At 37.7% G+C, this 16965-nt stretch overlaps 1 protein-coding gene across 1 annotated transcript in view; it reads left to right on the top strand.

The window, feature by feature from the left end:
* The window catches only part of OXCT1 (3-oxoacid CoA-transferase 1), a gene marked incomplete at its 5' end in the record, with an annotated part of 77567 nt that overhangs the window by 52988 nt on the left and 7614 nt on the right, over nt 1–16965 (top strand). The window contains 3 exons of the mRNA XM_017730191.1: nt 7551–7640; nt 12457–12537; nt 14420–14521. Coding sequence (XP_017585680.1) covers nt 7551–7640; nt 12457–12537; nt 14420–14521 — 273 coding nt within the window. The remainder of the gene's footprint in view (nt 1–7550; nt 7641–12456; nt 12538–14419; nt 14522–16965) is intronic.

The raw sequence follows: 16965 nt of genomic DNA, 5'->3' as shown, positions 1-16965 counted from the left end.
CTAAGGCAACAGGCTCAAAGCCTAGTGGCCGGAAGTTAACAAGCAGCAGCCTCAGAGATGATACAGGGCCTGACCCTATTTAGCATCTCTGTTCTCTACAAACAATACAAACCAAGAGAATAAACCTTAGCTTTGTATATTCTTCAACTGGAGTCTAAAATTAATGTTTTGATTCTAAGGTAGTGCAGTTAGTTAGCACGAAGAGAAGAGAGTGATGTAATTTGTGCAGGAGGTGCAGTTTGGATACATAAATCTGTATCATTCTTGGGAAGAAAAAAATCCTTAAATTTTAGAATCAGCAGCCTGAGATTTTAATGCTCTAGCTTGGACTAGCCAAACCTAGAGGATTAAAACATTAAGAATGAAATAAAATTACACAAAAATTCTAAGCTTTATCAGAGAAGATTATCTGAAAAAAAGAATTGAGAAAACCTAATTCAAATTCAATAATAAATCTTTTAATTTACAGTCTGTAGAAGTTAGTATAACCTAAGGCTTTAGGAATATAATTTTATTCATTATTGGTAGTTTTTCTACAGAGCTTCAAAGTACATATTTTGCACAGTTTTGGGAGCTTTGACCATGAAGTGAATTTCATTAGTAAAGACATTCTTAAAATAAAAGTTAACTGACAGAGACCAGCCTGCTCTGTGTCTGCATGATGGTTTTTTGGTTTCATTTTTGCCTTTAGCTACTATTTGTTGTGCCAAGCCTGGGAACAGAGGGCTCCACACCAAGAGTTTTTCTTACGTAAAATTATCATTTTTAATGATGGAAGAAAGGACCGGTATCCCAGAATGCATCCCTGAATGCCTGAGAGCACTGTAGGTCTTCTTTGAGGAGCCCTGTTGCAGCCTGTTTGTCACTCTGCTTGAGTAGGAGTGTCTTTGCACAAGGCATATTTTCATTTTTAATCCAAGCCTATTGTCTACTCTCCTAGTTCTCCTAATATATCTGTGGCACTGAATGCAGCTCTGTTTTGTTTCAAGCTGTACAGCATTGCAAGAAAGGCATTTTATATATTAACTATAAAATGGGCTAAAATCGGTATGAGTAGAAAATACACAGGTTAATTATGCTCAATGACTGGGTTTCTCTCAGTAGTAATATGAAGTTGTCTGATGTCTAGGACATGAGTAAGGCTACATCAGTTGTTGAACAAAGGAGAAGGATGGGACTTGCGGTTACCCAGAGTCTCCTTGGAAATCTACTTTTCAGCGGGATATTAGTTTAGTATGAAGATGTATTAGGCTTTTGCAGACACATCTTGAAATTAAGCCTACAGTAATATATCAGCTTACTGCTTATCTCCCAACAAACATGTGCGTGAAAGCCCTGCAGAGCCTTTGCAACACATAATTATCACTCTTGCAAGAGTCCTGCAGCCAAAAAGGAGAAACTGAGTGTGTTGTGTTGGCTCTACCTCTTCCACCTTTTTGAGGGCTTTTTCTATCAATTTTCTTCATGTTTATTTCTCTTCAGACTGTATGGAAGGAATGTAGGAGCTCCCTATTGGTATTTTATTCATACTCTTAAATTTTCAATGTGGGAAGTGGCAGCTCTGCTTTCTGTGTAATGAGAGCAGCTGAAGAAATTCTGCCTGTCTCAAAAATACAAGCATATGTCAAAGGACTTCTGATCTGTGGGTTAGTGCTGAGAATTGTTACTACGATATGGAACCATTACTTTTGATTGAGACTAGTATTATGTTGGCAGTAAAATTTAATTATTGCATGCCATGCCGTGTGTTTTGGAAGTGGTATGCAAAGGTAAATGGACAGCTTAATTGTCCCATTACACTGAAATAACATTCATCTCTGTAAAGCAAATCCATTTCAATGAAGCATGTCACAGACTGTTTTGCATTGCTCCTGAGATGCAGTTTCTCAGTGTATTCATTTGAATTTTACTCTGTCATTCAAATCTGTTGCCAATGGTTATTTCAAGTTAGGTTTATGGGACAACAAAGGAATAAAATTTGTCCAGCTTTCTTTGCACATATTTTATGCGCCCCTAATTTTCTGATCATGGAAGATAAGAATATAAATATAGTTAGTGCACATATTTTTGTATGTTAAAAGTTAGGGAAGAGTTATTATTACATTTTGCCAAAAAAAGAAGTAATTCAAGAACTTATGCTCCATTCTTTCAGAAATTAGACTTAATTTTTAGTTTTGCTTTTCACTATGTGTTTGTGTGTGTGTTAGGAGGTATCTGGATAACATTCTTCAAAATCAGGCCATTTCTTATATGGCTAAGCCATACAACTAGGTTTTTTTGTATTTTTAAAAAAAACACGTTTACCATGTTGTGAATGTAGTGTGTGTTCAGTTTTGTTGTATTCAGCCTGTATTAGCTTTTTGTTGTGTTGTTGCATTACCCACTCTACTGATTGAAAAATCCTGTTAATAACTTCCCAGTTTTTTTTCTCAGAGTAAAATCTAATCTAGCTCTCCTAGTTGACAGTGTAATTACAATAATTCTGTAAGTGGGACATATAAGGACATAGAATCAGTGTAAAATAGAACAAGGAAGTATAGTTCACAACACTTGAGCTTTATCCATCTTTTTGATGCAATCTTCATCCAGTCTTTTTTCACTGGAAAAGTGGAAAGTGAAATCGGGAAGAGTTGTGACTTTCCGTTTTAGAATCAACTACAAATATAACTTTAATATATCCTTTAAATACAGGACAGGGCTGTTAGCAACAGGCAAAGGAGACATCTACATTTTTATGAAGTTAGAGTAGATATGTGCACATATGTTTTTTTAATATTACCTTCTGATTGTTAGTTTGGTTTTTTTTTAATAAAACAAAGGTTTGAGCTAATATGCACTTTCCCAAACCAACCAGGTGTAACCCCACAAACAACTGAGATAGTTACGTATGGCTCCGATGACCTCCTTCCCGGTGCTGTGCTGTTTCATGCTGACACGTCTGTGCTGGCAGGCAGTATTTATACAGAGCGAGAGCTGTGTGTCTTACGTGTGTTAGCAATACTGCAGAGAGGGACAGAGCAGGGACCTTTGAAGGGGCCTTCAGAGACCTTTGAAGGGGCCTTCAGTTTATCCTTTTGACTGCAGCCTTAGCACAACTGATGGTCGTGATGGCAGTATCTTGTATCCACTGCATTACCAATTTCTGCTTTTCTCTGTGAAGTTCATACTGTTCCAGTTGCTCTGAATTTCAGTGCTTATCCCTGGCATGATACAATCATTTCCTTTCATAAGGACAGCCTTCATACCTTTTTTCCTTTCATACCTGACACCTCGTCTGTGTCTGTGGCCATGAGAGACAATGCTGACATCTTTAAATTCTTTGCTCTCTCATCCTAGGAATCTTGTTCATGATGTTCAGGGGGATGCCTGAAAATTGAGGTTGAATGGGAAGCTTGCAGTTTAAACTAGAAGCACTGGTTATCTTACCGTAAGACTTTTTGAAACAGCAGTTTCGCTGACTTTGAGCATAGTGTGAGGCATGTCTATTCTGTTATCTCATGGAAGCAAAGAGAAATTTCAGACTGAATGCTATTTGTTTAATACAATATTAGGGCAGCTGGCAACATGGTCAAGGAATCTTAAGAGGGAAGTGGCTTGGTTCTGTTCCAAACAGGTGTACATTTTCACCTTGCATGTGTTTTAATATTCAGTTTTAAAGGGAATTATTCGAGATGCATTTACCACTGACAAGTTTTCCTTGTTTCTTAAAGTCATCATGAGCATCTGCTCTGCTGTACTGTTGATGCAATACCTGTTTGTCTCAAAAGATTATGTTATTTTAACTTAAGTACAACAGTTCAGGTGCATTTTGTCATACGATATTAGGAGTAGGTATAAAATTCAGTTACAGAAGAAAAGTTCTTCCCCCTGGGAATATAGAGGAAGGTTTTAAAACACCAGCATGGATTCAAGACCTTAATAGTGTTAGAAGGCTGCTGAATTTTTCTCTTTTCTCTCAGCTATCTCTTCTTTATCTATCTGCTTAATTTTCTTATAAATTGTTTCCTGCTTGCTATAGCACCTTCCTAGCTTGCTTGAAATATCTTTTAGGCAAAACTTCGCATTCTCTTGAAAAATATCTTGACTGTCTTGCCCACATTGGAGTACTCACAAGTTTCCACTGGAATGCCAGGTTGTCTTGGGTGCCACATGTGACCAAACAAACACAAAGGTTTCTGTTTAGGAATTGCTATTAGGCTAAATTAATTCCTCAGACTCTTTCAGGTATTTTGACTACTCAAGTAATGTTCCGATATAAACGCATTAGATGAGAAAATATGTACCCTTCTGTCATATTTTCTTAATGATGTCCCATCACCACAATAACAAAACAGTTTATTTTGCAGTAAGTAGGCATTATAAGAATTTGCACTAATGCTGTGTAGGTTCATGACCTACACAAAGAAGCAGAAGAGCTGATGATCTCAGTTAAAAAACCCAAAGCATCAGGTCCAAAATTTCCATGTCTTGCACTCCAGTATTATTTGGACTGAGACTTGGAAAAAACTGCTGATGCAAGCACAATGGGAAAAGCAGAATTCCCACCTTGTATTGTAACTGAGAAGCTGCAAGGAAATTGTCAGCTTGTGTCTGTTCTCCGCCCAACCCTCTGTATAAATACTGCCAACATTGGACCTCCCAGGAAGTGCATGGCTAATTCAAAAATCTTTTATTCTTACTTCAAGCTCTTCTGATGAAATGGGTTTTATAACAGTGCTTCAATTTACCAGTATTTTACCGCTGCACTAAGTCTTTCCTTCTGAAAGGTTCCTGAAGCTAGCAGTACCAATGTAATTGAGAACTAACAAAAATAATCTTAAATAAATAAATGGAGGGAGCAGGGTGGGGCAAAAATGAGCAAAGTGTCTTTTTGGAATCACCTTTTAGTCTCGAATATTTTAATTCAAATTTAGCATGCAGGTGTCCCCTTTTCCAGTATGGTGTGGGGGAAAGTGCTAGTTGTGGTAGTTTGGTAGATGCACTGACAGCAATACAAATCTCTTATGCTTTGGATATTCCTCAAAATAAAAGCATGGAATTGGCTAGTTGCATTTAGTGCTGAATTGATTTGCATGACCAGGCACCACCCAATAGCATTGAATATGTTTTCTAAAGAGAAAGAGCAGATGAAGCAATTTAAAATCCCTGCGTTCTTCTCTTCAGCTTGCATTTTTCTCTTTCTTCATGCACAGTGGGATGATGTCTCTTCTCTCAGTTCTGCATGACAGCTTCTCCACCGGTACATTTGTTGTTGACCTTCATCAGCACTTAGTTCCTCAGGAATTTACTTGTTGCTGTGGGTCTTTTGTAGTTAATAGAACTAAAAGGCCTGGAAATGAGGTAATGGCATTGTCAGGACAGTTATATTGATACCATGATCCTCAGTGCAAACAGATTCTGAGTTACTGGGAAGATAATATGTCATCTTCAGCTACTCTGCATTATCTTGTCATGGAGCCTCTGGTAGGCAGGTAAGAGGTCACTGTAAGAGCTCTGTATTTCCTGGCAGGATGGAGAATGATCCAAGCAGTGCCAGGAAGTTAAGGACAGAGGTAAATCCTTTTCACATTTGTATTTGCTAAGAAATATTTAGTAGTAATGATAATTTATGTGATAAATATTAAATATTAGTCTGACTGAACAGTTCTAAAAGGTTTGTTTATGGATTTAGGAAGATGTGATTTATTCTTCACTGTGCCAACAGTAGGTAAATAAGAAATTTTTTTGGGGGAGGTGGGATGTGGGGTGTGAATACTGGCTTCGTTACATAAGAGACTGTAATGATCAAGAGAATAACTAGTAGCTGGCCTGGCAGTTTAATGAGACAAGTCTCTTCCATATATTTTTTATGATGGACCATAGGTACTCATACTTGTAAGGTATTGAATCACATTGCCGATAGAAGGAAGCATAAGAAAAAAGCTTTGTACTAGGAAGTTTTCCAGGCATTTAATCATAAACTTTTAGGGTTTGTATCCATAACAGTATATGGTATATTACTGTCCATATAACCTGTCAAAAACAAATGGAAACCATTTGAGACAGAAGTTAATTTATTTTAATCTGTAAAATTGACAGAATCACAGAATCAGAATATTCTCAGTTTGAAGGAACCCACAAGGATCATCAAAGTCCAACTCCTGGCCCTGCACAGCACCGTCCCCAAGAGTCACACCATGTGCCTGAGAGCATTGTCCAAATGCTACTTGAGCTCTGTCAGGCTGCTGCTGTGACCACTTCCCTCAGGAGCCTGTTCCAGTGCCCAACCACCCTCTGGGTGAAGAACCCTTTTCTGATATCCAGCCTAAACCACCCCTGACACAACTTCAGGCCACGGCCTCGGGTCCTGTCACTGATCACCACAGAGATCAGTGTCTGTCTCTCCTCTTCCCCTCATGAGGAAATTGTAACTGCAATGAGGTCTCCCCTCAGTCTCCTCTTCCCCAGGCTGACCTGGTTGCAGCCACTCCTCATATGACTTCCCCTCAAGGCCCTTCACCATCCTCATTGTTCTCCTTGTGTCACATTTCCTACTAGCCTCTCCTATCATGCAGATGTTCCACTCCCCTTTCTTTCCTCCTCAGCAACTCTGGATTGGTATGTGAGATTGTTGCCATCTTTGATTATTGGGGTCTAGTGCTTGTTCAAAAACAATTGCTCTGCTCATACTCATAGAACTTTGTACTTTTAATCATTTCCTGTCAGTAGTGTGTTGTGTCTGGATCCCTTTCCCTTCCAAGATCAGATGTATCCAGTTTTAGGTGATGGAAGCAGGCAGGGTTGAGTGCCATAGCATTATGGAAAGTAAAAATAGAGGTAGCTGAACACCAAGCCATGACACCTGCTGTGATAACACGTGCAATTCTAACACACTTTGAGAGAGGAATGAGTCCAGAGGCTGAAAACACTGCTTGGTTTGAGGGACAAGCAGAAGTGAGTACTGAGGCACATTTATATATTTGCTCATACTCTGAAATGACCTCTACAGACATCTGGAATAGAACAAAAACAATTGGTTTGTGCTGATATAGTGGTACAAGGCATGGCTTTCTAAAGTGGCAAGAGACTTTCCAAACTGTCAGGTGGATGTGCAGTGCTCAGATGTTCTTGTTGCTGCATTTCATAAGTAGGGATTTCTTTTGAGGAAGTAATGACATTTCCATCAACAGGAAGATGTACACTTTGCTTTTCAAGTGACAGAATCATTGGAACTAAATTCATTGCTCCTCAGCGTCAGTGCTTCCACTAAGCCAAGGATACTACTCAGATTTAGGTTACACCCCAGGGCCCCAGCCATGGCAGTGGATCTCTTTATTCTACTCATCATTCTTCTCCTATTTTCGTCATATAGAGCCTAGAATGAGACAGCTCCTTTCACTCTGTTGGTGTTTGAATACTGTGGTTATGAAATAGGTGGGTGTTGATGCAGGAAAAGGTGACTATCTTGTGCTGCCACTTGCAGCCACAATATTATCTTCTTTTTTTTTTAAATAATAATAATAATAGTAATAATAAATAATATTACATTTCCATTAAAATTTTAATTTTAGGGTAAGATGGTGAAAGGAATGGGGGGTGCCATGGACCTGGTATCGAGTGCACAGACCAAAGTGGTTGTCACCATGGAGCACTCAGCCAAGGTAAGGCTCTGCCGCTTCTTTCTAAATTAGTGGTTTTTGCTGCACCAAAAAAAAGGAATTAAACAGGAAAAAAAGGACTTTTTCGTTCTGCTACTCTGTGAGGATTTGACAGTTTTGCTGTTATTTATTATGGTGGTGCAACTGGAGGCTAGGTTAGTATGGTTCCACTCTTGTAAGTGAATCATTCACCATGGGAAAAAAAATGAAATATTAACTTGATGTTTAAAAGCTGCACACATTTTTTTAGCTACTTCATGCAAATTTAATGGGGGTAGCCATTGCCAAAGCTACAGTAGATGCTACTCTACTCTTTGCCTCAGAATAATTTGAAAAATTAGGTTTCCCACGGTTAAATACTTGTTATGATGGAAAGTTATTTACCTTTGAAATTGCCAGTCAAATTGGTACTAACAGCTTAATAGAATATATTTTTTGGCATGATGAGATGCAGGCTACCTTGCATCATTATGTGTAAGTGTTTAATCTAGAGACTTCTTTGTGGGGGTAGTGATAAAGGTATATGCTATAGATATAAATCCCCCCCAAAGATCATAGGAAACTTTTCATTTGAAACTTCTAACACAGGAGAAAAAATGTACTGAAGGAGAAAAATCTCTATCCCAAATGTTTAAAAACTTGCTTTTTGTTTAATTTTTTTGTTTCTGTTATTCCAAATTTGTTATATGTCTGCAACAAGGATTAGTTTTGTATTGTTCAAAATAATATCTCTTGTCAGAATTTGTGTAGTAAGCTATAGTAAATATGGAAATATGAGAGTAAATATATTAACAATTGTGTTTTTAATGAGATTTGAAGAATTAATTTTCACTTGAAAATAAAAAAGAATTGAATAACATAGTAGTTTCACAATTTCTACTAAACTGTGATCTTAAGGGGCACATTTCAAGTAACAGGGCTGAGTTTAACCCAATAGTTTTCATGTTCATATGCATAAATAAGTAAATGAGAGTATAAAACAAATTTGTCTCTATGACTTGCATCACTATCGCATAGCCTCCCAAAAATTGCAGTAACATATGTAGTTATCTGTTTGCTCAGACACACACTTCAGGTATTAATGTGGTCTGAATAAATATTTATGCTAAATGTCTACATACTGTGGAATTTGGTTAAGGCTTAGAGTCCACACACAATAAAATGATTCAAACCAGTTTTTCTCTTAAAGGTACTATTGCTAAAATATTTTTCCAAAACAGTGTTTGGAAATTGTTTGCTGGGTTGTTTTTGTTATGTCTGTAGGAGTACTGGAACAGGAAAAGAGTGAGAACAGAGATAGGTTCACTGTTAGGAACAGGTCAGGCATAGAAGTATTTATTTTGGCATAGGTATACCTACTTTGGGCACTTTTGTGCATGGTGTGCCTGGTGTGCACTTCTGGAGAGCCAGTTACAGGTTTTCATAAATTATTTCTTCTGCTTTTGTGAGAAGGCACTGCCAAATTAAACAGTATGCATCATTTTTATTTTATTCTTATGTTTAAATGGCACTTTTTCCTCTTACCTAGCTTCTTTCTGGGGTCTTCATATCAATGCTTCTTGCTTGCTCAAATGTGAAGATGATGAAATATATATATCTAGTATTTAGAGATCAATGCTGCTGTTAGAGTTTTCAGGTGCTCTTCCTTTTTTTCCTTTTTTTTTTTTTAATTAGTAGGCAATTAAATACAGCACCCATGAGGCCAATTCTGAAAGTCAGAAGCCTTTTGTTGGGGCTGACTGCTTCTCACAGAGCTGATTTTCTATTTATGGCTTTTTAATTCTTTACACCAAATACTTTCTCAAAAACTTACTGCATATGAATCTCTGCATCAGAGGAGCAATCCTTCGTCCTGCTCAAAGCCCTGTGTATGCTACTGAGTGAAAGAAATGTCTGCATGTACTGAGACAGTCTGTTGTGTCTACTGTCTCTTTAGTAAAGGGATGTTTTTGTAGTCTTATTCTCCAAATAAATAAGAAATCTACCATCAGACATGAAAGTTTCCTGTAAATCAGCAGCAGTCAAGATTTGATGAATGGAAATACAGTGGCAGACATGGGATATAGGCAGTGCCTTCAGTGGGCGTGTTCAAGAGGTGCTGCAATAGGTAGTTCTTATGCTAGTTATGTTTGATACGTGATCTTGTGAAGGATCTTCTAATCCTTTTCAAGTTTGGTTGTTTGCTTTTTTTAATAATAACGATGGCTTGTTAAACATTAAAGTAAGTTTTCTAAGAGTTTAATAGCCCTTCTCCTTTCAGGACACATATTGCACTTTTTAAACATAGAAATAGGCTGGGTCCTTGCAGCACAGGCAGAATATAATTTACACTAAATTATGATGGTGGAACTAGTAACTTGTCTTACTACTCAAGTAAATACTCAAGCAATTTTACTCTTTTAAAACTCTGATCTGCAGTATGTTACAAATACAAATAAATATGCTCAGTCCCAAGTTAATGACACTTCTAATTACTTAAGTTTTTATATGTAATGAAAGCAAAAATGTACAGAAGATAGATGAGACAACATGAAATCAGCTTCGTAGAAGAGTCTTCAGCTTAAGAAATGCTATTGAGGAAGGGTAACGAAGTACACAAAATGAAGAGGGAATGGAGAAGGTAGATGCAGAATTGCCACTGCCTTATAAACAAAATAGGGATAACTAACTGAAATTAATTGAAACAGGAAGAAACACTTTCCGCAGCCAGCTAATGAAGTTGTGGATGATAGCAGAATGATGCAAAATCTCAAGGAATTAAATCTGTATAAAAGAGACTAAACTATTTTATGAGATTGAGTTCATCAATGACAGTTAAATACCACTGCCTGGAAGCAGTCTCTGCAGAGAAAATCTGTTCATTACATCATATCAGGAACCAAGAGGGCATATCTGCAGAAGGGTATTTCAATTTTTGTTCCATATGCTTAGGCCACTGTGAGACACTTGGCAAATAGACCTTAAGTCAAATTCATTAGTTTTTCTTAGTGTAGTTTTTGATAAATTACCTCTTCTTTTATAGCTATGAAGAAAAGAGTAATAGAACATAAGCTTGTTATTTAATGTCTAAACAGTCCCAGTGCATCTGTGTCTAATTTGCTAAATACTGCCTGAGAGAATTAGAAGTCAAGTTCTTACCCCCATACCATCATTGACGTGTTTTGCAAAACATGGCAAAGTAATGGCTGGTAATTGTTCCATGTTGTGAAATGAGTTGTCTACATTGTTCAGCAAAATAGAATGGCGACTGGTTTTAAGCACTGGATTTGGGCATGACTGAAACATGGAGCACTGAATTGAAAACTCCTTTCTCATACTGTGAAAAGTTCTGATTTTAATATGTTGTGGAAGACTAAGGACATTTTTGTTCTTCAACAACAGAATTTTTTATTTAAAGCAGACTGGAACACCTAAGATGTTATGTATCTATACAATAGTCTTTTCCTTTAGCTGAACAAATATATAAATCTGAATAAATTCAGATGGTAAAAATCATGCAGTTCCATTTAAATTGCTCTTCTTATACTGTCCTGACAGATGTCTTCCAAAAGTCACAGAATCATTTAGATTGAAAAAGGCCTCTAAGATCATAGAGTCCAACCTTTGAAAAGATCAGGAAATGCATTACATCTTTAAGGCTAACTGGTAATACAATAATCTTCAGCTCAAGTGTTAAGAAGCTCAAATGTATCAGTTCTCAGGGTTACAGAAGCCATTCAAGCTGTCACCTCTGCAAGTCCATGCATTTCAATCTCAATTAGGTACCAGGAGGAGACACTTAATTTCACAGGGCTGAAAAGTGTATCTGATATGTTACTGAAGATATTATAAATAGCACAGATTAATCTTGGCTCTCAGGCAAATTGCACAAGGACATTCTCAAGATGGACAGGATATAAGTAGATCAATTGAAAGTAACTAGAATGAAGAAATAGTTCCTCACAGAGAAAGATACATTCAAAAGCACATGGATTGCTCATTTTGTTATCATGCAGGAGTCAAACAAGCTGTGAGATGGCTCCTGATTAAGCCTTAAGGTAAACTGATGATTCTAAATTATGTAAGTATTGCATCCAGATGGTTAAATGAGACATATTATACTCTGAGAAATTTGAAATGCATAACCAAAAATTGATAATTAGACAAAAAAATAAAAACATAGGGTAAGGGGAGAAGTGTGCACTTAATGCTACTTCTGTAAAACACTTAAAAATACTGACCAAAAATTTAATGATCCATTTGCCTTATATCCATTCAGAGCTCTTGCAGCCTACATTAACTAAGTGTGATCTAGAGCCATTTGTGAACTCTTTTTGCATTTTTAAAAAATGAAAGGAAAAAAAGACAGGGTCTTTCCCAGAGACAAAGTGGGAATGGGAGTTCAATGTGGGTAAATAAACTGGATTTACTGTTTTGAGAGTATGAGTGTGCACTTGAACTCTGGGGATTTGAATTTCCTCTGTGTATGGCTGATTCTGCGCATACCATTTGTGATAAAGGGTAACACAGGGAAATACGTTGTCCATAATGTTGTTTCCTAATTTTTGTCCTTCATGTGTCATCATTGAGGTTCCATGTATCTCTTGACCTCACATTGTAGCAGGAAGGGCAGATTATTAAGAAGCAGTGTGCAGAACTTTTAAACTCAGGAATCCACTCAGTAGTACAGTAAAATTCTTACTAGTCTGCTACAGAAGTGAGTTTGAAGAGTGTTCTGAGTACACTGAATGTTTAAATAACACTGAATGGCTACAGTTGTGATTTCCATGAGCATGTTTGAGTTTTTTAAAAACAGATGTTTGCATATTGTTAAACACAGGGCAATGTCCATAAAATCCTGGAAAAATGCAGTTTGCCACTTACCGGGAAACAATGTGTGGACCGCATCATTACAGAGAAGGTAAAGTACTTTTCTTGACTCCTTATTAATAATTTTCTCCTCTATCCCTAATAACAGTAGCAAATCTTAGTAAAAAATGAAGAATATATTCAGCATCTGTGGCCACTGAAGGGGAAAGATGGCCTTGGAGTTCCGGTCCAGAGGTCTTGGGGCTCGTATTTTTCCTTTTAAAACTTTGACATCTAGCATACTGAACTGTACCCTTAGATTCCTTCAGAACAAAGATGCCTCCTATGACAAGCATGAAAAGTGTGTATCTCCTTATTTTTCCCAAAGTATTTCTGAAAATTTGCTGTGAGATGCAATTTTCGAATGCGGCTGTATCACAGCTTGGGAGGCAAAGGGGCATTGTTGTTTGGTTTTGGTAGGGTTTTTGTCCTTTTGTTTTGTTGGGGTTTTTTTCCCAGCAGAGCACCTATAGGTTGGACAATTGGCATCTTCTTTCATGTATACAGGTTTCAGAGAAACCTGTGGCTGTAGCAGAGCTTTAGTTCTCTTGTCCTTACTTGATTCCATTTGTGAAGCAATTTATTCTCCGGTAAAAGTACATATGAGCATCTGATTCTGCTGCTGCTCAAAGTACATTAGTGGATCTTTTAAGCACAGGATAAGTGACTTAAGGTTTCTTGCTGTAATCATACTCCTTTTATTATCAGTGTCTACATTTTTAAGGACTTATAGTAGTCCCTCTGTGAGCCATCCATCATGCCAAGTAGAATGCATCAAGGGTGCTGATGTAGAATTTGCTTTCTCATGGTGGGATATTGCTACATCTAAAGGATTTTTCTTCACAAAATAAGGAAAAATATATCAAAATGTGGAAGTTTTAGAAATATCTGTAATATTCATCAATTACCAGATCTTGTGGCTTTATCAGGAGATGACACAAATGTACAACAGCATTTGGATAGTGTTGCAAATTCTTTTCCACACTAGCATCTTTGTGTGTATGTTCTTTATGCCCAGCTTCTCTTTTAAGACTTAGAGAAGCTGTCCTTTTTCAGTCCCATAAAAAGCAGTTTCATGTGCCCAGAGGACAGCTAGGCTTCAGTATACTTCTGTGATGAGCTTAGGACTTCACTTTCATTTCAAGTTCAAGCTTCACTGGTCTTTTGCTACTAAACTTTTATTTTTAAGGAAAATTACTTTAGACCTTACGGTTTCCTTGGCAACTAGTGTGCAACCTGTGTATCTCCTTCTGGTAGGCACTGTTAAAGTGCACATTGTTTTACAGGCGTTTTTATTTGATGCACTTGCAGGTCTCAGAAGTAGAGTGCATATCTTATGAAGACATCAGACAGAACAGCCTTTGCTCTTTCAGCCTCTTCCTCTCAGGCTTTCTTTTAAAAATGCTGCAGAAAATCTTGTCTTTCACTCCTAGCTTCTGAAAATTCTAGCATTTGCATTGGGTGTGCAGTAGCTGTTGGAGAAACTTATAGTCAGACAAAGGTGATCTCACTACTGGCCTTGAAATAAAAGAATGATGGAGACATTCTCTTCCCTTGTTTCTTTTGTGGTCTCTTGGTGGACATTGTCTTGCAGCAAAGAGCATGTCAACCCTTTCCTTTGAGCCTTCCATTCTCACCAGAGCAGCGGGCATGGTCCTCATTTCCTGCAGTGATGAACAGCTGTACTTTTTACTCAGAAAACTAACACATACTAGATTCTAGATATTCTAACGCAGTCTAGATTCTTTTTCTTGGTACAAATAAATGTAGCAGAAATCTTTATCGGTCAGTCATGAAAGTGGAAAGTGTCATCTTTTGTTACTGAAGGAATGCTATCTACTTCAGCACACCATTTTGTACAATGTTACTGCATTTACATCCTCATTTTCTCCTTTATTAATAAGAAATAATTATGTGCTTTTTGAACTTAATAGGCAGTGTTTGATGTGGACAAGAAGAAGGGATTGACCCTCATAGAAATCTGGGAAGGACTGACCGTAGATGATATCAAGAAAAGCACTGGCTGTGACTTTGCAGTAAGTAATTTTACAAACCAGTACAGTTTGGAGTCAGAACAAATACTCTCCACAAATACTTACCACATGAAGACTGGTAGTTGAAGTAAGTTTCGTCTTTATAGGTGAGGACTGAATAGATTACCTGTGGGATTTACAATGAAAGATAATTTGCGGTTAATATAGTGTGATGATGTTGGAAGCATCAGAAGCTAGGAAGACCAGGAGAGATGGAGAAATGACTAAGAGTAAAAAGACAAGTGGAAAGTAAACTTCTGTGCTTTGAAGATGGGAGGTGATTAATCTCTGAGAGATGGAAAAATATGTGATTTTTTTCACTGTATAAGTTTACCTAACTCTCTGTAGCTAAGTTTCCATGCTATCTTTAGGTGAAGTTGTGAATCTTATTGACAGGAGTGACTACTGTTGTCCTCTCTGTGTTAGTAGTGCCGATCAGTGAACTGCTCTAAGACTGCCTTGTATGAATGGAATTTATACTCTTCACCAATCTAGAAAGCCCCTGCCTTTTGACATTCACATTCATTCTTAAGTCTCACTTAATGCAAACACAAAACTGGCTTATTAATGGACAGCTGTAGCACTCTAGAGTGTAACTGAATGCATGAGTGGTTGATAATACAGTTTCTTCATGGCCTGTCCCTACATGAACATTACAAAATCTTTTCTTCTGTGTTGTGAAGTCTTTTGGGGCAGTTCAGCCCTCCTTTGGCAAGGGCAGCAAGTATGACAGTGTACAAACTGTGCTGTAAAAGTAGTTCAGGAATATTTAGTAGTGAAGTAAAATACTCCTGTTTGCAGAGTTCATGGCATGGCTATAGCACCTAATTCACAAACTGCAGAGCATTTAGTATGTGCAAGGGTTTTTTATTAAGGCTTTGAGCATATTCTTGGTAGAAACTTCCTGAGCAATGAACCTGTGAAATTTAATTTATTTCTTGTGTCCATAGGAGAGCATTTCTGATAACTAAATATGACTGTGTATGTTTCTTCTTGGATATTTTAAATAAAGATCTTTCACTGCTGAAAATACCTTAAATTATCTGAGAAAAAGATTTTGGATTAAAGACTAGTGGCCTGCAACTGCAAAGTGCAGGAAGCTGCTACAGAATCACTTTGCTAGGTTACTAATTTTCCATGTAATATTTTAGGGAAGTCATTATTATATTTTAATTTAAAGTGGAAGCAACCTTCCTTATACAGCAGTTCTGTGTGGAAATGAAATGATTCCTTCAGCTTCTGACTTTGATCTTTGAAAAAATTACCAAATTTTTAAAACCTCGGTAATGTCAAGACTTCCTTTTCTTCGGCTGATCTGCCCGTCAAGCAGCTAGCATCCAGAACTAAAATATAAAAATGAACTTTTTAGGTTTGTATCTATTGCAATCAGTCACTTTGTTTTGTTCTTTTGTATTTAACTGAGGAGTAACTTCATGATGAATTTGAAGGTGCACTGTTTAATAAGCACTTAAATAGATGTAAACTACAGAAAAGGACTTCTGTTTTCAGAAGACACTGAAGACACTCCTTAATTGTTCCAAACCTGCTTGTTGGAAGGATTTTAGGGTTTTTTTGGTTGAGATGACCAACAGATACATATTCAGTTAAGTGTGTTTTTCTCAAAGTAAAGTCCAGCTGCCTATGCTCAAGGCAGTGAAAGCAGAAGCAAACAAAAAATTCAGAGAAATAAGTGATAAGGTTAAGATGATGGGCCATGAGATTAAGCTCTGCAGCAGGTATGATAGGGCAAGACAATTAGGTGCAAAGAAAAGATGAACACCACCCACTGTTCCTTGGTGCTTTCCTGGAAATGTCGCAAAGGAATGATATAAACTTCAAATCTTTAGTGTAGCCTCAAGTTAGGAGTTGATGAGAGGTATTGGAACAATGCACTGTCTGGGTCCCTGGGATATGTCTCTCTAAGATTAGGAAGGGACCCTTCACAGGAACCATTTCCTAGTTCTCCAGAAGGCAGGCTCCAGTACAGTCTGCTTTGTTCTGTTGCTGCAGTCATGCATGAAATCATGAGCTGTGGGCATGAAAAATGTAGATGCTTCTTGGTTTATGCATTTACATGTACTTACCTTGAAAGCAGTGGCTTGCATAAATGCTTGCAAAGCAATGCTTGTTTGCAGAGTGTGTACCTCTGCCAGAGTACGTGCGGGTGTCACTGACGTACTGATGGGTCCTTGCAAAAGTGCCTGAAATCACTACAGCGCTGCCGGTTAAAAGCATGACATGAACCTCAGTTATTTGTTTATTAAACCTGTGGCATGGAAGTGCACTAGCCCTTCCTTCCTTCCTTCCTTCCTTCCGAATTCCTTCCGAATTCCTTCCTTCCGAATTCCTTCCTTCCGAATTCCTTCCTTCCTTCCTTCCGAATTCCTTCCCTTCCCTTCCCTTCCCTTCCCTTCCCTTCCCTTCCCTTCCCTTCCCTTCCCTTCCCT

This window comes from Corvus brachyrhynchos, unplaced genomic scaffold, assembly GCF_000691975.1.
Source record: "Corvus brachyrhynchos isolate BGI_N302 unplaced genomic scaffold, ASM69197v1 scaffold42, whole genome shotgun sequence".
NCBI classification, from domain to species: Eukaryota; Metazoa; Chordata; class Aves; order Passeriformes; family Corvidae; genus Corvus; species Corvus brachyrhynchos.
Note: the sequence above shows the minus strand (reverse complement) of the source record. Positions and strands in the feature narration are given on the sequence as shown.